The sequence below is a fragment of the Mesocricetus auratus genome, unplaced genomic scaffold (assembly GCF_017639785.1).
Source record: "Mesocricetus auratus isolate SY011 unplaced genomic scaffold, BCM_Maur_2.0 Super-Scaffold_100006, whole genome shotgun sequence".
Taxonomy (NCBI): Eukaryota; Metazoa; Chordata; class Mammalia; order Rodentia; family Cricetidae; genus Mesocricetus; species Mesocricetus auratus.
In genome coordinates this window covers 98,398,970-98,422,029 of record NW_024429190.1, presented here as the reverse complement: position 1 = coordinate 98,422,029, position 23,060 = coordinate 98,398,970, and the positions used below count along the sequence as shown (strand labels likewise).

Genomic DNA, 23,060 nt, shown 5'->3' with positions numbered 1-23,060 from the left:
GCAGCACCCAACCTCCCGGTGGTGACACAGATGGAAGACATGCCCATAGCAACAGCAAAGCAAGACAACTAAAGATGACAAAAGTTCACCATTGATGATTCCCACACACTTTTGTAATTTAAAAATCTAGAAAGAGTACTTCAGTCCAGCCTGATGATTTATGTGAAGCTGATGTGTAAAGTATAGGAGTCAGCAGAAGCTCACATACACACACTCACACACTCATATACACATACTCACACTCTGATACCCACTCACACCCACTCATACCCACTCACACACATACACACTCACACACATATACACTCACTCTCACACACACTTGCACACACTCACACACTCATACCCACTCACACACACATACATATTCACACACTCACACACATATACACTCACTCTGACACACACTTGCACTCACACTCATACCCACTCATACACATACATACACACTCACAAACACACACTCACTCACATATACACACACTGACACCCACTCACACCTGCTCACACACATACACACTCACACACATACACTCACATTCACTCACACACACACACTCACACATACACACACACACTCACGAGCCTTGTAGAAGGTTCTTGGAGCCTCAGGTATGGGTGACTCATTCCAGCCGTGGAGATGAACAGCTGTGGAGCTGGCGCTGGCTGGCGGATGCTTCTAAATCTCACAGGCGGAGCAGGAGAGATGGAACAGCAGATCGGGTGGGAGTCAGCTGTGGTAACAGAGGACTAGCCACGTAACAAGCCTCGCAATGGGCATTCTGTCTACTTTTCCTATCCATGTACAGTGCTTCCAGGCTGTCAGAGAGGGCTCAGCTCCACACAGCCGTTAGGACTCAGACCGCATGGCTCTTCTCCATAGGACTTCCAAAGTGTCCCCATTCTAGGTGTCCAGAGGGTGGAAATGAGTTTGATGGGGCATCGAGAGACAACGCGCTGTATCCCACACCTTGGCGTGGCCAAATCACTTGTACTCATATACACCGGCCAGAACTCAACCACACTTAACTGTAGGGGGCTGAAAATGCAGAGCATCCATGAGGGGGGACAGGGCTGGTTCCGGTAGAGACCTGGCACTCTCTGCTCAGACCAGGGGCCCCACACACTGACTGGGGCGCACGCCAAAGTGGTGGCGATGGGGTGGAGCCATGCTGGAAAATGGGCCGGGGAGTGTATCTCCTGCCTTGTAGAAGGTCCCTGGTCAGAGGGAGGTGAAAGAAAAAGGAGATGCCTACTCCCTGAATTAGTGATGCCTGATTTCCACGCTGTGAATACACCCAGTAGAATAGCCCTGAACTTGGGGGATCTGCACAGCAGCAGGAACATATAGTACTTTCCGTATGGCTGATTCAAATGGATTAGGAAGTAAGAAATTTTGAAACATAGTTTAGTTAGTTAAGGATTTATATTGCTCAGTTTCTGATGGTGCCTATCATAAACTGTCGACTTTGCAAACTTACTGAAACTGTAACCATCAGTTTCCTTCCAGATTAACACCCGCTGGCTGGCTGGGAACCCCACTGGATAGGCAGCGGGAAAGACAGAAGTGATGATCTTGAGTGACAGGCTAAGGGGAGGGTAGCAGCCTGCTCACAGCAGGGAACGGAGGTGCTGGGGACTGAGGACAGGCTATGGGAAGCCAGGTCAGCATTGTTTGCACATCGACCTCTGCAAGGGATGCTTCTATCTAAAGCCCAGAAGCTTCTGGAAAAGGGAAGCAGGGATCCACCGTCTAAATAGCATCTTTGTGACAGTTAGAGAAAAGGTACCCCTCCTAGCTGCCACTCTCCATGCTTGCTGGTCCAACTTAAACCCAACCCTAACTCTTCCCTCTAGTGGATATTTTGGTGCAGTGCACAGATTATGAAATAGCACCAGTGGCTCTACCTACAATGGATTTGTTTCTCCTTAGAGCTAAGGGTTCTTTCTAGCTGGATGAATGATTGCCAAGACTACCTCTCTGTAAGAAGATGTCTATCTGTCTCCCTTGGGATGGCAGCAGGCAAAGATCACCTTGGTAACCCTAGGCCCTGGCATATGGGGTTGTCTTCTAAGGCTCCTTGTCCTGACTGCGTGTAGGTCACAATTTCACAAGCCTCAGGATGGCTGTGCCTGTGCACTGGTTAAGAAGAGCTGCAGTGTAGGACGCAGACACTCTTCTGCAAAGTCTCCAGGGTGCAGCCAAGCGAGAGAGCCACAACAGTGAAAGCACCCTGGCTCTGGGCTGACTGTTGATGGGCAGATATTCCATCAACAGAGTGCATTTTAACAGGTGGTTTGGGAGAGTCTCAGTCCCTCCCACCTTTCAGTGCCTCCTCCTGAGCAGCCCTTAAAAAATGTCAGGTGCTCTGAGGCAAGAGAGCAGCAGGGGCAGGGCAGAGATGCTGGAGCCACGGTGCTGGGGTAGAGGCAGGGGTAAGGGCTGTATTGCGAGACAAGGGGAGGGGGTGTATTACCAGTGTCTGCTGCCATGCTCACCAGCAACCCCTTTTCCTGTTCTTAGTGTTCAACTTAGACCTAGAGGAATAACACTGTTCCTTCAAATACAGGCATTCAAAGTCTTCACATTCAACAAATCCCATAGCCCTGTTCTTGCCCCCTCTGTCACCCATAGCTCTGGAAGGATCTGGAGGCTTCCAACATGTACTTCTGTGTGGGGAGGCACCACGGCCCCTCCCAGGTGCCGCCTGGGGATCCTGCATCAGAATAACTAGGAATGGACTCGGGGGTCTGGGCAAGAGAATGGCGGAGTCACTTTGCCTTCCACCCATTGGTTCCCCGATCCCAACCGGATGGGCTCCTGCCCTTTCCAGGCTTGCCTTCTGAGTCACAGCCCACAGCCTGTGGCTTTGTTCCTCCTTCTCTAATGGCCAGAAAAGCAGGCGAACGAGAGCCATGACCTGAAATCCTCAGGCAACAGCTGCACAGGAAAAGCTCCCGGAGGTGGTTTCTTAAGCCAAACAATCATGAGTAGCCCTGGACTAAAGGCTCTGGCATTTGCTGGCCCTTGGCTCAGGGGAACAGTGGCCAGGCTGCATTACTCACGGATGGTTTCTGGATTGCTCAAGATGCTGTCACCGGCCTCGGGACTTGCTCTGTGACCCCAGCGTCACAGATTTGTCCGACTCCACAGCCTCTCATCCTTCCTGGGTGGGCTCTGCCCTAGCCTGGTCTGGATTGTACTTGACCTTAAAGGGGAGGGGCCATACAGTGGTGTTTCTGCTCTGTCCATACAGAGTGTGTGTGTGTGTGTGTGTGTGTGTGTGTGTGTGTGTTTAGTGCATGTGTGTGTATGTATGTGGGTACACATGTACGTGTCTAGGTGTGGAGGGCAGAGGTTGACATGGGCCACCTTCCTCAGTCACTCTCCACCCAGCATATTGAGGCAGGGCCTCTCACTTGAATTCAGAGCTTGCCAGCTGGGCTAGTCTAGCTAACCAGCTTGTTACCAGGATCCCCTGCTTCCACCTCCCAAGCATCAGGACCACACACAGGCTGCCATGCCCACCCAGGGTTTATGTGGGCTCTCAGGATCCAGACTCTCATCCTTATGCTTGCATGCACGGTAGGCAAGTTACCTACTGGGCCACCTCCCCATCCTCTATGGACACCTCCATCCTTTTCAGAGCGTTTTTCCATCTCCCCATCCTCCACACACAACATCCTTTACAGAGGACTTTCCATCTCTCATCCCCTACGCACACCATCCTTTATAGAACATTTTTTGTGAGGCCGTCTTGGGGCTCGCGGCTGCGAGGGCAAGAAGACCAGTCCTAGGAAAGTATGCAAGGCCTCAGAAATGCGCTCAGTGCCTTAACTGGTAGGATCGGGACAGCGTCGCGGGCTGGAGGCGGTGTTAAAATCGTGAGGAGACCTGTGGAGCTGAAGCCATGAGAAGAAGGTTTCCAGGGGTGAACTGTTTGTGCCCAGGCACAGGCAGCGGGACAGGGGGCTGCATTTGAAAGGGGACGCACAGGGACCTCGTATGACCTGAACAGAGGACCACAGGAGGGACTGCTCTAGATTATGGCCAAGTGCAGCAGCAGCAGCAAGGCGAGGGACAGAGGGGAAGGCATGAAGGACTGGGAAAGGCCCTGGATGTCACGGTCATGTCAGGACACACGCTCCTCCATCTGAGGAGCAATCCAAGATCGGAACGGGTTGAGGCTGACTGAGGCTGCCCTCTGTGGACGCTTCCTCCCTTCCACCTGGATGTGGGGCTTACCACATCCTGCAGACTTCCCCCTCACTCTTAGCTCCGCCCCCAGACTAGACACGCCCACCTTTTCTGGACTGCTTCAGGGCTTCCCAAGAGCCCGCCTTCCCTTGTGGCTGCTGAACTTGACTAAATGCCATTGGGACACTTGAGACCCGGTGGACGCGACTCACATAGAAATAAATCTGTGGAGAGCTGCGTGGGGACAAGGGGCGTTTAGAGGAGGATTATGACACTGCTGGAAAGAACCCAACCCTAGGCTCAGTAGGTAAGAGCACGAAGTGTGTGTGGGGAGGGGGGAGTCACAATCCAGCAAGTTCGTAGGACACTCTCCAGGAGGGAGCTGCTACCATGCAGTGGTCGGAATTGTATTTTGAGGACCTGGCTTCATAGAAAACAACCGAAGTCTACAGCTAGGATATGCTCAGGCACTGGTTTCTGCCCCCTTACTAAGGAGGTGTTGATACCCTCAGCAGCATGCTTTCTGCTAGTAGAGTTGCTAAGGGTGTGAGCAATACCAGAATGCCCGCTCCTTCCAAGAAAGGCAGTGAGCCGAGACGCCTGTCCCCTCGGGCTGGGCCCGGAGGATTCTCGCCACTCCCTAGCCTGCAGATCTCTTACTCGACTTAGCAGGACGGCTAGCCCGGTCAGCCATGGTGCTCTGTGTGTCCTCCACCCTCTTGGTGGCCGGCTGGCTGGTGCACAGATCTCCAGGACCTGGGGACTTGTGGCCAGCTGCAATCTCCACGGGGCTTCAGAAGGCCCCACCCTCCCGCCCGCCCTGAGGGCCAAGACCCCGCCTCCTCCTTCAGGAATGGGTAGCCCAGTGAACACGATAGCCAGGCGGGCCCCGCCCTGGCCAGTGATTGATCACCAAACATCACTGTAGCTTTAATGGTCCGTTTGGATGGAAATTAATTCTGGAATGGATAAATAATGCATCAGGATTTATGTAGTCCAAGGCAAGCCGGAGCCAGGAGAGGGAGCCGAGGGGGTGACGCCAGTGGCCCCCGGGGCTCGGAGCTAGGCATGAAGGGCCACTGGCCAAGAAGAGAAAGGGGAAGCAGATGGCAGCATGATCGGCCCAGCGAGCCTGGCCAGGCGGCTGCAGCATGCTGAGCCCAAAGATCAGACAGGCCAGGAGGGGTAAGTACAAATCCCTGCGGATTTCTAAGCACACAGCGTGTTTCCCCTGGCAAACGCGGGGACACTCAAGGAGCGGTCCTGCCCGGTTACAGGTGGGGAAGGCGCTCTGGGGCTGTGACACCTGTACAGTGAGCGGCTGCAGTCAGCCTATGTGCCTGCCGTTCTGGGGAGATTGGGGGTGAGGTGCGGGTTGTGTGTGGGTCAGACCCGAGTTAGCACGGGGCGGTAGCTATTTTAAAGTGCATAGGTGGTGAGCACCTCCGCCCTACGTTTTATGTCTTACAACCCCTCTGTCATTACAGGTAAGCAGGTGGCAACTGGGGGAAAACTTTGTTTTTTACTCACTGTAAAAGTTGAAATGATCCTACCAGGGTTAGCAACACCCAGGCAGAGTTCTGTTCCAAGTCTGAGGCCAGCCTGCTGGGAGCTGCCCCCTCCCTTACCCCCAGCCAGCAGGGGGTAGGGGGCAGAGGCAGAGTGTGTCTCATGCCTGTCTGTATGCCAGAATAAGACCCGAGGAGCTGCACTGTTGGAAAGGCTGTGGGGGTGGGGTGGGGGTGGGGTGGGGGTGGGGTGGGGGGGTGGGGCAGATACTGAAAATTCAATAAAGCAAGAGATAGCAATCTCTAGTTCAGGACTCGGCCATCCACATGTGTCCTAGCAGATCAGCAGCCCAGGGACCCAGCCACTAGACAGGAAAAGAGGCCAGCATTTCCCCCAGACAGCAACTTCTTGGCCAGGAGTGAGGTTACATGTGATGAAAACAGCTGTCTTTGAAGAGATGGAACAACCTTTTCAGATGACCAGTGCTTAGGGACAGTCTGCCTTCTAAGCACAGAGGATCCCGACGGGTCTTTGGAGATGGGTAGGGTCTGGAGTGCTCCTGGGAGGCAGCGTGTGGGAGGTGGGGGACTGGAGATTCTTGTACCTCCTCAGGGATGCCCCATTTCATTAGCACTCTGAAGGCACTTGGGTGACTTTCCAGTGGGTTCAGTGGCATCCAGACTCCACTGTAGATTGTTGGGACGTAGTGTAACCTGGGAGCCACTACTAGGCAAAGGACAGAGTCCCCTGGCTCTGCCGAGAAATGGAGGCATACTCTGAAGATGACCAGAGGGGTGAGCCAGACCAGACCCCTCTAAGCAAGCCATTTCCTTCCCTGCTTTCTGTCTGAAGACACAGCCACTAGTCGCATGAGGCTAAAGGGCATTTGGCATGTACTGGTCCGAAGGTGTAAGTGCACACAGGCTTTTAATGACTCTGCTAATTAATAAGTATTGGATAACTTGCTGAAGTGGCAATACTTTTGGTGGGTTAAAGAAGTAAATTATTAAAGTCAATCTCACCCGTATTTCCCATTCTCTGGCTTTGAGTACAACTTCTGGATGGTTTCCATGACCTACATGCTCATGTTCGACCTTTCCTATATCTGTAGAATCTTGTGGGTCTGGAAAGAGACCAGTGCTTCATTCAGCAAAGGGGCCTGTGTGTAAAATCCTAAACTTCATTACTGTGATTACTGTGTGTGTGTGTGTGTGTGTGTGTGTGTGTGTGTGTGTGTGTGTGCATACCCGTGGAGGCCAGAGGTCAACTTTAGGTGTCTTCTATTGTTCTTCATTTGAGACTTTGAGACAGGGCGTCTCACTGAACTCGGAGCTCACTGGTTTGGCTAGACTGACTGGCCAGAGATCTGCCCCTCAGAGACATTCTGAGAGCACAGATGACACACAGAGCTGCTGTGCACAGGGAGCCAGGAGGTGGCCAGGGTGAGCTGTGATTCCTGATCTGTAAGATGAGGAATGACAGGGAACTGAGCAGGGACAGGATGACAGAGGGAGGTTGAGCATGCTGCAGGGGTGGGAGTGGGGAGCATCACATGTATTTCCTCAGTGTCACATGTGTGGTGTGTGTGTATGTATATGCATGTATGTGTACACATATGTGTGTGTGTATGTGTGTATGAACCACGTTAGACTTACAGCATGTTAGGAAACCCACATCCACCTGCCTCAGAGAAATTGGGCTCTGGCAGATGGAAGAATTTTCGTCATCAAAATTCACCCCTATTTAAAACTTTCAGTACTAGGACAGGGTCTGTGTGACCAACTGAGAGCCTTCACAGCACAAACCCCCCAGTCCTGCTGTCCAACCGCTGTCTGGACTAGACTCTTGCAGGCCACGCCTATGTGGAAATATGCCCAAGTGTCATGTCACTTGGAAAAGATAGGGAAAGTTAGTAAACTCAGACCTGGACAACAGGTTCAGAGGGCTTGGAGTCTAGCTGAAGAGCTGCTCCCCTGGGCTGTTGATTCCTGGGCTTCTGGGGTCCCTTCACAGAAACCACATTAGTTGCTAATGCTTTGTCAAGTTTCAAGCCTGAAGGAGCAGGTGAAGGTGACCATGACCATGAAGGGTGTCCTTGTCATCTCTTTGTAGGGATAGGGGTAGGAGGAGGTGTCAGGATTAAGAATTTCCCAAAAGCCTCTCTGTCTGTTACCTAATGGTATAACTGTCTTAGTGTATCGCTATAACAGAATACCTAATAGTGCACAGTTTATAGTGAAGAGAAGCAGGTATGTATGACAGGGTGGCTCAGCAGGTAAGGACTCTTGCTGCCAAGCCTGATGACCCAAGTTCAATTCCCCAAACACACATGGCGGAAAGGAAGAAGCAATTCCCTTAATACTCATACTCTCACCTCCACGTGCACACTAATAAAAAAAAATAAAAGCAAATACTTTTTAAAGGAACCCATTTTAAAGACTTCTTGGCGTATAGTTTGGAAGTCTAAGAACATGGTACTAACACATGCTAGACTTCTAGTCAGGGCCTCATGGCAAAAAGCAGAAGACTGGGGTGAGCATGTGTGCAAGCAGGGTGTGTGAAGGTGCCCAAGGGGAAGCACTAGGCACATCCTTACCTGCTTCCGCCATAACTAAGCCACTCTTTGGGAAGTACATTAATCTCTTCAGTATGGCACAGCCCCAGTGACTAGTATCTCCTAAAACCATCACCTCTTAGGATTGTCACATTGAGAAACTGGGCTTCGCCATGTGTTTTGACAGAAACCATAGCCAAACCACAGCATGGAGTAGACCAACTGTCCTTCCCTAGGTGGGTTCATCTCCCAAAATCTTACAGGCAGATGAGTCAGGCAGGCAGGCAGGCAGGCAGCACGCACACATGCACTCACGCATGTATGCATGCACGCACACACACACACATGCACACCGGTGAAAGCAGGTGGCGCTGTCCCTGCTCACCTAGTTCTCTGGGGGGTGTTTCCTGATACCCTGTCCCCAGTGGGCTTGTTTCCCACTGTCGCATGTTCCCACTACTGCTCTGCTCCCAGGGAAAGGAGGACGCAGCTTGCCCTGCCCCTGCCAGCTTTCACAGAAGAAAGGCAGGCTGCATTTGCTAACCTTCCACAGCAGGGTGAAAGTCTGTGTACTGTTCCCCATAGATAGAATGCTACTTTTTTTTGGTGGGGGCTTTCAAGACAGGCTTTTTCTGTGTAACAGCCCTAGCTGTCCTGTAACTCACTCTGTAGACCAGACTGGCCTTGAACTCGTAGAGATCCACCTGCCTCTGCCTCCTGAGTGCTGGGATTAAAGGCGTGTACCCTCTACTGCCTGGCCTCTATTGCTTTTCAAGATAGAAAAATAAAACACAGGGTAGGATTCCTCCCCTCGGAGTTGTGGGGTGGCTTTGAGCAGTCAGGAGGAACCTCAGAAACCAGGCTGCACCCTCATGCCCATCCACCCTTGTTCCCTCCATGTTCCGTCATCAGCGTGCCCCACGGTGAGCACTAGTTGCCTGCTGCACGGGGACCAGGCCCTTCTGTGAGCCAGAGCTGGGTCTGTTCATCCCCATCTCTAGGCCTTGTGGTACTCGTCCTGACTCCACAGGATTTCTGCATCTCCACAATTGCACTGTCACAGGGCTCGTCTCGATGGCTTCTGGCAGCCTTGATGTGGCTTCCTTGGGGTCCATGAACACCATCCCACATTAGTAGTTATTGCTGGGGCCTGCAGTGCACAGGGTCTGCAGTGCGCCCCCCAAAGGGCTCTGCTCTCTGCACTCTGCACTCCTCTCGGGCCACGCCCTCTATAGTCAGCATAGCCTCTAACCTGCAACGGCTCTGCAAGCCACCTCTCACACACTGAGTCCCAGATACTCTGACCTTCTGCCCGCTCTCTGTGTCCCACGAGTTCCTTCTGGACTTCCTCTCACACTCACATTCACACATAGGCATGCTCCTCTAGAGGCTGCTCACCCTCCAGCCCTCGGCCCCTCCCACCAGGGCAAGCCTGCCCCGCCCTACTCCAGTGTGGGTCCCTGGCCCATGCTCATCTTTGCTCTTCAGCCCTTCCTTCTGGTGGCAGGTACGTATTTCTGAGAGTGACTTTTAAACATGCTGCCTGCACTGGGCTATAAGCTTCGAGGGTGGGGACCAGTTTTCTTTTCGAGCAAAAGTGTCCGGTAAGCCCTCAGAATGTATTTTTAAATGGATGAATAGGTAAATCAGTCAGTCAGTCATGGGAAGGCATTAGCTTAGGGGGCTTTTAACTTGTCTCTACTTTAACTCATTGAGGCTCTAAGGAAAAATCTTTACCCTTGACTGTATGTTACAAATATTTACCAGTCTACAGTTGCCCAATAGTTGTATGTTAATGGTTGTTTTTTTCAGTTTGACGTTTCAAATTTTATTTGACGTCACCAAACCTTCGATTATTTTCCTTTGAAGCTTCTGCCTTTGTTTGGAATAGTTCGGAGTAAACTTGTGGCTCCTTTCTTCAGAAGAAACAGACCAGTAGGGCTGCCATAGCTGTGGCTGACTTCCCAGGAGCCCGGAGAGTGGAGGAGAGCCAGGCCACTGCGGGGTAGCAAGGGAGAGCTGGTGGGTGGGACGAAGGTTTTCCTGTGGCTTTGTCCTCTGGACTTTTCCCCCACAAGAGAATGAACTTACATTTGTTAAATTCCCGCAACGATGCGGGCACTTTTGTTGTAATTCCTTAATTCTCGTGGCTACACTAAAATGAAGCACCTTTTGCTGTCATTTTGGAAAGTTATGAGAGGAAAATGGTGTGTCCTGAGCAAGCATGGTGGAACTGACATTCGCGTTTGTCTAGTGTTAAATCCTTTTGCTTGTCCTTAACCCAAACTGTTTACCCGCCTCTGTAAATTACCCTGAAGGCCTCCGGCTATAGAGTTGCAAAATGAGATGGAGTTGAAGAAAGTGCCTGCAGTTTGAACAAACATTGAATGTAGATTGGAAAAAAAAACAAAACCTAAGTGACCTAAACAAACATAAAAAACAAGATCAACTGCAGGAAAACAAAGAGTGATATCCAAAAGGAGAGAAACAGTGACGGCAGGGGACTAGCAATCGAGTGGCAGTACTGATGGGGGTTGTTCTATATATTGATCTAACGCAACTTGCAATATGATTGTTTGGGAACAATGAGGAGGATGCTTGTGGGGGTGTGTGTGTGCTTGTGTGGCCTTGGGGAGGGTCCTCTTCCATAGTTCAAAAGTCAATAGACAGCACTTAAAAAGGAAAAGCAAGACGTGTCACTAAATGAACACTACCTAAAAATGTGGTAACCACCGCAGTAGAAAACTATAGTCACGTGACCCCTGTGACAGGGCTACATTCTAAGAAATGTATTGGTAGGTGATGTCATCATTTGCCAACATCACATACTTACATGCTGCTTGGTGGACACCTAAGCAGCATGGCTCGGTCTACTTCTCCTGGGCTACAGCATTATGTAACATTTTGCATATGATTGAAGACAATTGCAGTACAGTAGTCATATAAGCTATAATGAAATACAGTGTGAAAGACAATGTCTACAGCTGCTCAGGGCACTGACTGTGTATGGAGACTGTCGTGACTAGAAGCTGTCCTGGGTGAGTCAGTGAGTGACTGGGGAGTGACTGCAGAAGCCCAGGATATCGCTGCATGTTGCTGGACACTAGATTTAAATAAAAACATTTTTCCCTCTTCAATATAAGTTAGCTTCGGCTTGTCATGTTATTTTTACTTTGTAAACTTTTTATATTTAACTTTTGGACCCTTTTTTTGACAGCTTTAAACTCAAATACATTCTGAAACTGTACCAAAATATTCTTTGTACCCTTGTTGCATAAGCTTTTTTTTTTCTGGTTTTAGTTTTTGTATACTGTAGACTCTCTCTTAAAAACGACCACACAGGACTATAGAGATGGGTTGGCCATTAAAAGTTAGGTTCACAACCAAAAACTAACAGAATCTCACACATCAGCCTCTACTGGACGGGCTCATTAATGTCACTGACTTCTACCTGACTTACAAAATATCATGTACCATACATGTCTGCGATGCCCCCAGAAGCCAGAAAGGGGAGCTGGGTCTCTCGGAACTGTAAAGACAGGTGTTTGTGAGCTGTCATGGGAGTGCTGGGAACTGAACCCAGGTCCTCTGCAAGAGCAGCCAGTGATCTCTAGTCCCCAGTTAACTGTTTAGAAAAACAAGCTCTAGTATACTCTAAAATATTGATTAGAAGTAGAGGTACTAAGAACGCAAACAACACACAAAGTTGGTTTGCTAGTACTAGCATCACCACAAACACATGAACAATGTGTTTTGTACAGCCTTTATGACTGTTACCATGTCACTAGCTTTGAGAATTGTTTTTCTTCTTTATAATGATATGGGACCACAAGTACATGTGACCAAGCTATTATCGTGCATCACAGAACTATACAAAGAGGAAAAGCGGCTTCCTCTAGGAATAAGGGTACAGATGAGGAATGCAGGCTCTGGAGTCGTGCCCGAGGCTTGTGGGATGTTGCCTGGGAACGATGACCCAGAAGCCAGCTGACTCATCCCAGCTGACAAGGGAACTGCTCAGAATCCTGGAGGTTTCTGTTCTGCGGGCATCATGGGAATCCACAGGCCCCTCTTGGTTGCTGTTCAGAGTGGTGTGCCTTCACAGAGTGTGCCCATGATGGCTGGCGCCGTTGCCTATGCCCAAGCAGGCCTGAGGGTTTCTAGGAGAGATGGCACCTGTGGCCTGACAGTAGAGCCACAAAGAAATGATATCGGATAGGCGACACAGTGTCTGGCTTTGCGGGTATCTCACTCAGAGAGGGTTTCCTAAGCTGTGCCAAGGAGGGGTGCTTGAGAGCTATGGCAGGAGCCTGAGGCACAGGTGCTCGCTATTCCATGTAGCTCACTCCAGGGAGCCCACTCACAGTCAAGGGAGTCTGTGGAAACCAGGAGGGAATGCTGCGCGGTAGCTCACTTGTTCGTGCTTAGATAGCTTTCTTTCATAGTCCAGGACTGCCTACCTAGGGATGGGAGTAGCTACAGTGAGTTAGGACCTCCTTAACAGTTAGTAAGGACCTGACTGTCCCCACACACTTGCCCACAGGCCAATCTGACCTAGGCATTCTTCATGCGAGGCTTTCGTCTCGAGTGACTCTAGACTGTGTCAAGCTGACAAAGCTAAGTGTGTCACAGGATACAGGCCAGAGTTCAGGCAAGTGTAGACACTTCACAGTCATGATCCCAAAGGAAGGAAGGAAGCCCACGGGTCTCCTTCACCTGGCTGTGTCCTTACACCCAGGCCAGGCCCTGGCACTGCTGCTGATAGCCAATTCTGCCCCATGACAGAAGTGCCCGAGCTTATGTCCTCCGTTGCTGCCCAGACGTCTACCTCATACAGAGAATATACTGTTTCCTAAATGTGCCTTCAGAACTAATATGAAATTACAGAGTGTCCAGATAAGCAAGGAACTCAGGACAAGACCAGGGAGTTCAATTAGAGAAGATAAAAGCTCTCAATCTGAGGGTCTCTGAATGACAGCAACCACAAAGTATGTTGTAAATAGATTTGTAAACTGTTGTTTAGGGGTTTTGCTTATTTCTATTTTTTTTTCTTCTGAGATACAACTTCCATACATGGCTCCCCTTTCTCTGTACTTTCGGTTATCTGTGATCAACCATGGTCCAAATAAAAATTTTAAAGGTCTACAAGTTGCAGGGCACAGTGGTACACACCTTTAGTCCCAGCACTTGGTAGGCAGAAGTTTGCGGATCTCTGGGAGTTCTAGGCCAGCCTGGTCTACAAAGAGTTCCAGGACAGCTACGACTACAAAGAGAAACCCTGTCTCGAAAAGACAAAACAAATAAAAAGTCCAGAAGTAAAGAATTGACGCATTTTAACTTGTGCACTGCTTTCTGGTTTCAGCTGTAACTTCTGTTTTCCACTGTGGCATGGTACAATCTCACAGCTTCTGACTGTGTCCCACCTGGGACATGAGTCATCCCTCTGGGGTGTCCGACTGTGTGTACTCTCTCTCCATTAGTCACTCAGAAGACATCTTGGTTATCAGATTGGTAGCCATGGTAACACAATTCTTGTATTTAAGCAGTCCTTACTTTGTTTAATAATGACTCCAAGACCCAGGAGTACTGATGCTAAACACATCAGCATGTCAGGGAAGAAAAGCTATGTGAGAAGCTAGAAGTTACTAACTTTGTCACAGAAGTCTGTACACGTAAGAGAAAACAGGGCTTCTATAGGATTAGTGTTTTGAAGTATCCTCTGGGGGATCTTAGACCCATTCCCTGAGGATATAGAGACACTGATACGGAGGAAACTGTCTCAAACGTCTCTCCAATGTCTGCCGTCCAGATCAACACTCGGTGCATTTTCCTTAACTCCAGGAAGTAACTTCCTGTGTCTTCCCAGGGTGACTTTTTTTTTAAATTTTTATCACCATGAAGAGATCTTCTTTAGTCACTTTAAATTTTGTGTGGACGGATCATGAGTAGGACTCCTTCCCCTGTGGACACGTGTCTCGCCACACCTACCCCGTCTGTCTTCTCCCTTTGACAGAAGGTGAGAAAAGCTTGGAGGTGTGCTGGGTGTATCTGGGCTTTCTGTTTACATGAACATCTCTAATTTCACTCCTGTCACCAATGGCAATAAGCAGAGAGCAAACAGAGCTAAATGACCAAGGTCAGAGAGCTCATAACATCTTGAGCTTAAATCCAGGACTTTGAAGGTCAAGCAGGTTCCTCCCAAATTCAGCTGTGTCTGTGACTGGTGGAGGAGGGATAGTCTCTCAGCTGTGTCTGTTACTGGTGGGGTAAGCGCTCTCTTGGCTGTGTCTGACTGGTGGGGGTAAATGGTCTCTCAGTAACTGTCGATTTGGACCCACTAAGCACCTGCTCCCTCCCATAGGAACTCAGGATGCCATCACTAGTGCAGAAACCAAAAGACTAGGTGAGGTCTCGCCATCCACTCTGGCCTGGCCCTCTCAGGTAGGCTTTTCTGGAAGGCAGGACCACAGAGCCACGGGTTAGTAAGAATCAGGGTTAGGATTGGCCACTGCCCCAAGAGGGGATGTGGGGTAGATCCTAGCAGTGTTGGCCATGGGTACGAAGTGTATGCCCTGTGCAGACAGACCTGGTGTCATCTACTTGGTGACATGGAAGAAACCCAAATTAGACTGCTGTTTCATACTGACTTCCATACTTGGGGAATGAATGGGTATAGACTTCTTAGATGTTCGTCTCCTACCTGCATTTGGGGTTGGATACATATTTGAGAGTTCCAGGACTTTCTATGCTTACAGTTCTGGTAAGACCCACTGTTGGTGCTTGAAGGACTTACATGACAGGAGAGCTGGCATGTCTCAGGAAGTGACTTCCATGTCCTGGGAATAGGCTCTCCCTGTCCATGCCTGCTAGGCCCCACGTCAGCTCTGAGGACTTCTGGATAACAAGATTCCAGAGTCCAGGCCACCTTTCCCACCATCGCTTTAAAGGAATCGTGGTGCTTCCCATGGGCCAGGCACCAAGGATGACGGGGTCGAAGGAGCCACTCTCAGTGCAGATCTGCCTAGAGCCCTCAGCCTTGGCCTCCGCCAACCAGGTTCCTCTGCATCTGGATGCTGTTCTGGGCACCACCCGCAGGGATGGGAGCAACTAACCAACTGGCCTTAATCAATGCAGAGTCTCTAAGGACCAGAGTATCTACAGCATAGTCTAAGGACGTCTACTCCATTCCCTACCCTTACACATGGCTTTTGGACTGCTGCCGCCCAAGGCCTGTGTACCAAGAGGGAGACAGGCACTGGAAACTCAAGCCCCTCCCTCCTCTTGCTCTCTTTCCAAGATAAATCAGACAATCTGACAGGCAAATAGGTTTCTCTCCCGCACAGAAAATACCAATGTCTGTAATATTATTAGACACTCAGGACATAAGTACTGCCCGATGAGGGCCAGAACAACACCAGCTGGCCTTGAAGCCCCAGACAACCTGAGTATTGCATTGGTCATGATCTTGTTTGAAGAGGACAGTAAGTGATTTGCAAGATAGGCCTGAACTGGCTCAGGCCCGGTCCGGGATGCTGCTGCCTTGACTCCCTGACCCAGGCAGCTTGGGACCATGCTCTACATCTGCTGAAGTCATCAACAACCTCGGTGATTGCTTAACCAAGAGTAGAGCCTGTATTGATCTAAGCTAATGGCTTGTAGGCAGGCAGAAACTAAAATTTATAATTGATATTGAATCACATTGATGCACCAGCTGTAGGCTTTTGGTGAATGGGTGGATGGGAATGAAGCAATCAGCTCTGTTGGCCCCGGTGCCGGGAGTTCCCAGACAAGATTCAGAAGGGTTCAGAAGAGGGGAAGGCAGCTTCAAGAGGCTGGGCCGGCAGAGCGGAGGATCAGTGCCAAGTCCACCACTGCTCTCTGTGTGCGTGTGAGCAGTTTGTTCCTTCCATGCTTGACAGTCTAGGAAGTGACTAGGATTAGCTTCTTTTTATGAATGGGAGTCTGGGGCTAGGATTAGCTTCTTTTTATGAATGGGAGTCAGGGGCTCCTCCGTTGAGCTACCGAGCTAGAAAATACTAGAAAACTGTAGCTCCACGTTTCTAAGCTCCTGTTTGTCGAGTCTCCAATTACACAGGCATCATCACCAACCTCACTGGCCCTTCCTTAACTTCTGTATAGTGTGGATAGAGGCTGTGGGTAGGATTCCAACTGGGCATCCTGATGGGTGCTCAGGAATGGTTTCTCCAAGAGCAAGGATAAGAGCCTAGGAGCCAGGCAGATGTTCTGAGTTATGGCCCCTCTTCCTACCTCCTCTGTCTCCCTCCCCCATGTCTACTCATTCTCCCTCTGGGCAATTCCCTTCACTCCCCACCCTCCCCTGCACAACCGGTATACAACCTCAGTCTGCTGCCGCCTCAGCTGGGGCCTTCCTGCCTCCTCCAGCTGCCTTTCCCGCCCGGCCTGACCCCGGGCTTCGCCTGTTTCTTGCTCCTTTCCCTGTGGGTGCCAAGATAACGGCAGTGTTTGTGCCCTGTCCAGCTCTGCCCAGCAGTCACCTTCCCCCAGAGTCCCCAGTGCTGAGCACAGAGAAGGCCCCTGCATTCAAATACTGGATACATGAAAATGAGACCGTATGCAGCAGAACTTTGGGGTGCACCTGTGTGGGAGTAAACAGGAAGAAGTTCGGGTATCCCCTGGCCTCGCTACCACATAGCCTAGCCCGCCCCCAGAAAAGCAGGCCAGCTGAGCCAAGTAGGCTGACTTTTAAGAATGTAATCTTTTGTTCTATTGACCCTTTAAATCTTCAAAACAATCTTTATGAAAAGTTGCCAGAATTTCCCAGGCTACCTCATTACTATTTTAAAAGTTATGATTTTCCATTGATGGGATTAGAAAATAGGTTTTCCCATTGTTCCCTTGGAAGTTCTCCAGGCAGGGAAGAGCGTCCCTTTATGAGGGCCCAGCTAGGTGTCTACACCTTGGGAAGGTGAAGGATCCAGGTAAAGACAGATGTCCAAACAGAGCCTAGACAAAACACTAACAGTCCAAAAAAAAAAAGAAAGAAAAAAAAAGTAGAGGCACTCAGAGCCTCTGTGCGATAAATCCTCTGCCGCAGCTCACTCCTGAGACAGCCCAGGACCCTAGTAGAGCCCCTCAACCTTGGCTACAAATTGCATTAAGTTTATAAAACATCCCATTGGCCCCTCCCTGGTGCCCTTCCATTACCTCACCCCTCTCCCCCCAATCAATCTTTCGACCTCAATACTTACCCTTTAAATCAATTCAGCTCTGAGATTCATCTTGCCATTTCCCCAGCCCGCTTTAAAATCCCATCGACTCCATAAATCACTTGTGTTCCTGCTCTCCTCCTGCTCCGTACTCTGGTGCTGCACTCACGCAGGGCCGCACTTACACAGCTGCAGACACACACCCCCGCAGGCCTGCTGCAGGGTGCTCAGCCCCAGCACATGTGGTCCAGAGCACTGACAGGTCAGTCGCTGCTGCAGCTGGGCTGCCTCGAGGCCTTTCCAAAGCTCCTGAAAGTCACTGAAGGCGTCCAATGAGGGTCTCGAAAGTAGACCCGAATGAAGGACTCACACGCAGGTTTCGTTAAACAGGTTCCCTGGCTGGTGGAGAGCTGAGGAGGGTCGTGAACGGGACAGATTCTAGAGGAGGAATGGGACCCAAGCCATAAAAGGAGGTCTTTGCCTAAGCCCCAGGGAACTCAGCTTTGAGCAGGGTTACCTGCTGAGGATGACATATATTCCCAGGCACTCCTAATCCTCCCATTCGGGGTAAAGCAGACTCTAGCAGCCAAAGGACAGTCTGGAACAATCTGACTGCCGTGAGAATCCCCCTGGGAGTGGACTGTGTCTAATTTGAAGCCCACTGGGAGAGAGGAAGCATGAAGATCCGAAGAGGGATCCAAGAGAATTTGGGCAGAGCTGCTGCCCAACCCAATTTGAAAGGCATCTTAGAACATTCTCAGAAGAATTCCTTAGCATCAGTCACCCTAGGTAAGTGATTGCTGACCCACACTACGGGCTGGAGGAAACCCAGGCACACCAAGGACTCACCTATGGGGGGATTCATACAACTGGCAGCCCCTAACTGTGGTCCTTGGAAGGTCTGTAAGCAGGCTAAGCCCAGGCTCCCTCCAGCCCGTCTGCTGGCTATGTCCTGTCCTGACATATGTGATATTAGCCTGTCACCTGCCTAGTGCCTCCCACAGACGGAGACTGGGTCTTTGTTATTCCAAGTTGTGGTTACAACCATGTATGGTGCTTGTCACGGGAAAAATTCAAACATCTACCCTATGAGTGATCTATTCAGGGTTGTTTTAGACATCCCAAGGGATCCAGCTGCCTTACAGGCAGCTTTCACTTACAATGCTTCGGTATAATTTACATAAATAGTTTGAATCCATACAGTATCACAGCTCCGTTCCTCCCTTCACACGCATGACCCGTTGTGTGGAATATGTCCCTCACAGACGTTGTTCTATACGAAACCTATAGCCACCAAAACCACATTGTGAAATCTTCTGTTTGGAGATGGTGATTTTCTTCCCTTTTGTGGAGTTTATGTTTCCTGTAATGTTCCAAATCTTGCTTTCCTTGAGTCCTATAACAGCATTTAAACATAAGTGTGTTTCCGTATTTGTGGGTCCTGTATCCTCAGATACAGCTGACTGCAGACTGAGAAAAATAACTATCTGTTTTGAATAGGTACAAACCTTGTCTTAGCAATGTTTCCTAAGTGATGTGTTATGGTGACTACTGATACAGCATCTGCCTTGTACCGGGTTCTATAAGTTGTCTAGGAAAGCATGGAAGTGTCTAGGAGAATTGTGGAAGTTACAGGCAAACACTGTTATTTTATATGAGGGGGTTGAGCCTCTGAGGGGTTTGAAATACGGGGGGTGGGGTCTCAGAATCAGTCCCAGGTGTGACAATTAGGGTTACTGTGAAACTGAAAGGGCAGATGAGAGACGCAGGAGTTTGCATGTTATTCTTGACCTCACAAGAAAGGCATTGGGAGGCATGAAGAGCGAGGGAGCCCAGACACTGGAGAAACCCTAATGGTGTCGGGAGGGCACAGGGCTGAGCACAGCCTTATCCGGGGCCTGGGCTCTGAGAAGGGCTATAAAGTCATAGGCCTGGGTCCCTAGGACCCTCGTGAGCCAGTGACGGTGGGTCCCTGCGGGTTTCCATTGAACATCTTGTTTTGAAAACTCCCTGGCTGCCCGCTGCAAGAGATGACTGCAGAGTAGGGAGATGTGGGGAGGCAGGAGAGGATGGACAGCAGAGACTGAGGGGAGGGGGGTGGGCCCGAGAATGGGGCTCCTACTGACCGAGATGGGGAGGCCATGAGAGAAACGGGCCAGGACAGGAAGACACAATTTAACTCCCAGTTTGTACCGCTGGAACTGTCAGGGCAGCACGGCACTGGACCTCAAGTTGAGAGTCGAACTGCACATGGATGGCATTTAAATCCATGAGGCAGTGCAGACAGCAATGGATCTAAGGAGTAGCCCTAGAGACTCAGGTTGAGCCATCTGAACAAGCCATCCAGTGAGGAAAAAGCTGCTATTGGGACCCTAGTGTAGAAAATGTCGTCTGAGAGGACAGGTCCAACATGACACCTGTCACCATCCGGCTGGCAGTCACAGGCACCTCTGATCACCAACCTCACCCACCCACCCCAGCCCTAACCACACATTGTCACTCTTCTTTCTCCCAACTCAGACAGACAGGAAGCCATGCCTTCCCTGTCTACCTCCCGGGGAAGCTGGGCCAGAGCTACTGTGACTAGGGCACCCCATGCTCCCTCATCTGACCAAGTGGCAGCATGTGGCGTTCCCAGCCCAGTCTGTGGCGGTTACCCTGGCTCAGGGCCGCTGCAGCAGTATGGGGGGGGGGGGTGCAGTGAGGCTTCAGTATAGAGGACCATGGGGACATAGGTGGTTCTGGAACCTCCAAGTGGAAGGACTGGTCACTTCTGTAAGACATCTGCCCCTGCCCGTTGATACCTCTTTGCCCTCTGCTGCAATCTGGGATAGCAAACCACCCACAAGCTCAACCTGAGCTCAGACTCCCACGCCGGCACCTGTGGGACCGCCCTCTCTGATCCCTTCTTCCACCCAGCCTCAGCCATGCCCTCAGCTGTAGACATGTAGGTCCTTCCCCTTCCTCCTGTCCTTACAAGGAGTATTTCAGAAAGAGGTCACCATGTTCTTTTAAAACACACGTGTATATGTGTGTACATACTTGTGCACGTGTGTATATGCGTGTCTGCATAAGGTGTTGTCACGTATAGGTCCTAAACCCCTTAGCCCCTCCATCTTCCTGCTCAGCCCTGTCCCGTCCCCTCCCCCAGGGAGGTGCATGTTTCTCTCTATGGGGCCATTCTTGTCTCATCATCCAACAAGAAACCACATGCTTCGGCCTTCCCTCATGGCCGCTAGGGTGTGGGCCGTCTCTCCTACACACTGTGCCTCCCCTGTAAGAGTCTCAGATTCCCCTCACAGTCCCGTTTTTTGTTCCTGCTCAGACTTCCTGGAGGAGGTCATAGAGGTCCACAGCAGCGTCTTGAAGAGTTAGTACACTGGCCCCGAAGCCAGCAAATACGGATTCCAGAGCAGAGTGCATTACCTGCCTGTACTGTGACTTCAGGCAACTGTCTCAACCTCCACAGACCTCAGCTTACACATACGTAAGGTGGAAGTAGTGAGAAGACTTGTGTAAAAAATAAATAATTCATGTAGAAAATCAAGACCCGCCGGGCAGCGGGTGGCGCACGCCTTTAATCCCGGCACTCGGGAGGCAGAGACAGGCGGATCTCTGTGAGTCGAGACCAGCCTGGTCTACAAGAGCTAATTCCAGGACAGCCTCCAAAGCCACAGAGAAACCCCGTCTCGGGGAAAAAAGAAAAGAAAAGAAAAGAAAAGAAAATCAAGACCCATGCATAGCATGTAATGGCTAAACCCATGTGAACGGCAACTGTTGTAAATACTATAGCAATTATTATTGAGTGCCTCCTGTATAATCTATAATCTATTATGTCACAGTCTTTCTTCAATCCCTTGTCTGTCTCTGTCTCTCTCTGTCTCTGTGCCTCTGTGTGTGTGTCTCTGCCTCTCTCTCTCTCTCTCTCTCTCTCTCTCTCTCACACACACACACACACACACACACACACACACACACACAAGAGATGCATAGTGCTGGATCACTCCTAGCTGTTTCTGGTCCCCCCTCTTCCAGGCAGGTACTGCTCAGGCCCCATCATCCTTGGACTGAGAAGCAGCCCCCTGCCAGTTCCAGGTGCAGAGGGGAACACAACATCCATGTGCCCCCAGGGAGCAGCAGCTAGCTGTGCAGACAGCAGTGTCACATGGGAGACTGTTACTCATCGATGTCAAAGGTGAAGTGACAAAGGTGACTTTGTGGAGGGGATCTGGAGGGCCACGTGGAGGAGCCATACTGGGAGTGGAGGATCAGACAGCCCAGGGCAGTAATCATATTGCAGTCATCTCCGCAGCCTGGAAATCCGGATTCTAAACCGTTGGCCAGAAGTTTAGTTTGAGCAGATGTGGAGATGGGCGCCTCAGCACTCTGGGTGCATGCATCATGAGACAGCTCGGCAGTTGTTAACTGAGCAGCTGGTGGTGGTGGTGGATATGTGATCATGTTGGATACACTATGACCCATGATCTAGGGCAGGTGTAGGGTTTGCTCTGTGAGCCACGAGATCATAACTGCATTTGGAGAGAGGTCAAGAATGTTAGGCCTGAGTCTAGGGACCTCAATACTGCCATGAAGGGGTTGGTGCTCAGGCGTGAGGCCAGGCAAACTAAGAATCCTAGGCTGTGGTGCTTGCCAGCCTCAAACCACTGTTGCAGCCTCTGAAGACCTCAGTTTGCACATCTGCAGACAGCGAAAGCAGAGTGTTGCCTTGGCCACTGCATAGGCCTGTAGGTTATTGCCCAGGCAAAGATGATTGTGTCTGAGTTGATTCAGGAAAGGGGACAGCAAGGTAAGGGAAGAGCTCAGGGAACAACTGAGTTTAGAAAGTAGCTCCTCATGGAGTTGGGGAGGGCCAGCACCTCAGTGTGTGACGTTGGCCAGCAGTGGAGTCCTGGAAGAGGGAGGAGGCTTGACAGTCTTGGAAGCATTTCACACTGAGTTTCTCACTCAGGCCAGGAAGACCCAAGACCTGTGGAGTATCAGTAGACAGCTTGACATGCAAGCCTCCCGTTCACAAATAAAGGACTCACAATAGGAGAGGGGAAGCTGGGGCAGCCTTGAAACAGTGAGAAAACATTGTGAGAGCTTCTGGGGAGGACAGAGGAAGACTTGGGTACAGAATTTAGCAGGACGGCACTTCAGAGTGGAGGGAAAAAATATGGAATGGGTGGGGTGATAATGTCTGAGTCACCAAGGTGACAAAGGCTGAAACCACAGTTTTGGGGGTTTGGTTAGAGCAATGCTTGGAAGGGCCAAAGTCTTCAAATGCAGAGCGTGGTGACCATGAGAAGCAGTTGCATGGACTGTCCCGGGAGAGGCAGTGAGAGCAGACGCCTTCCACACGTGCCGAGGTGAGGGTAGCAGAACAGAGACCATGTTTGTGCTGACTTCCTTAAAGTCAAGAGCCTGTCCCGACCGGAGGTGATTCACATTCTAGTCACCCTTCCCAGCCTGGCCCACTGGCTCTGTGGAGATTTCCCTTCCTCTCAGAGGCTCTGCAGCCCAATGGTCTACACCTTCGTAGGAACTCCACTGGGAAACATCAGCTCAGAATTCGGCATGTACTTTTCCGGGCTCTGCTTGCTTATGAGGG

The 23,060-nt window shown here is 50.5% G+C and overlaps 1 protein-coding gene across 9 annotated transcripts in view; it reads left to right on the top strand.

Annotated features, from left to right (window-relative positions):
* Arhgap22 (Rho GTPase activating protein 22) overlaps positions 1-23,060 on the top strand; it is a 148,760-nt gene that overhangs the window by 22,733 nt on the left and 102,967 nt on the right. For 2 of the 9 annotated variants that reach the window (XM_040747728.1, XM_040747720.1), the window contains exon 1: positions 13,503-18,238. The exons of 1 other annotated variant lie outside the window; for it this stretch is intronic. In XM_040747728.1, the coding sequence (XP_040603662.1) occupies positions 18,127-18,238 (112 nt within the window). In that variant the 5' untranslated portion in view covers positions 13,503-18,126. Of the gene's footprint in view, positions 1-4,321; positions 4,506-5,068; positions 5,384-13,502; positions 18,239-23,060 lie in introns of those variants that run through there. 6 more of the 9 variants (XM_040747729.1, XM_040747722.1, XM_040747727.1 and 3 more) reach the window with 5 other exon arrangements.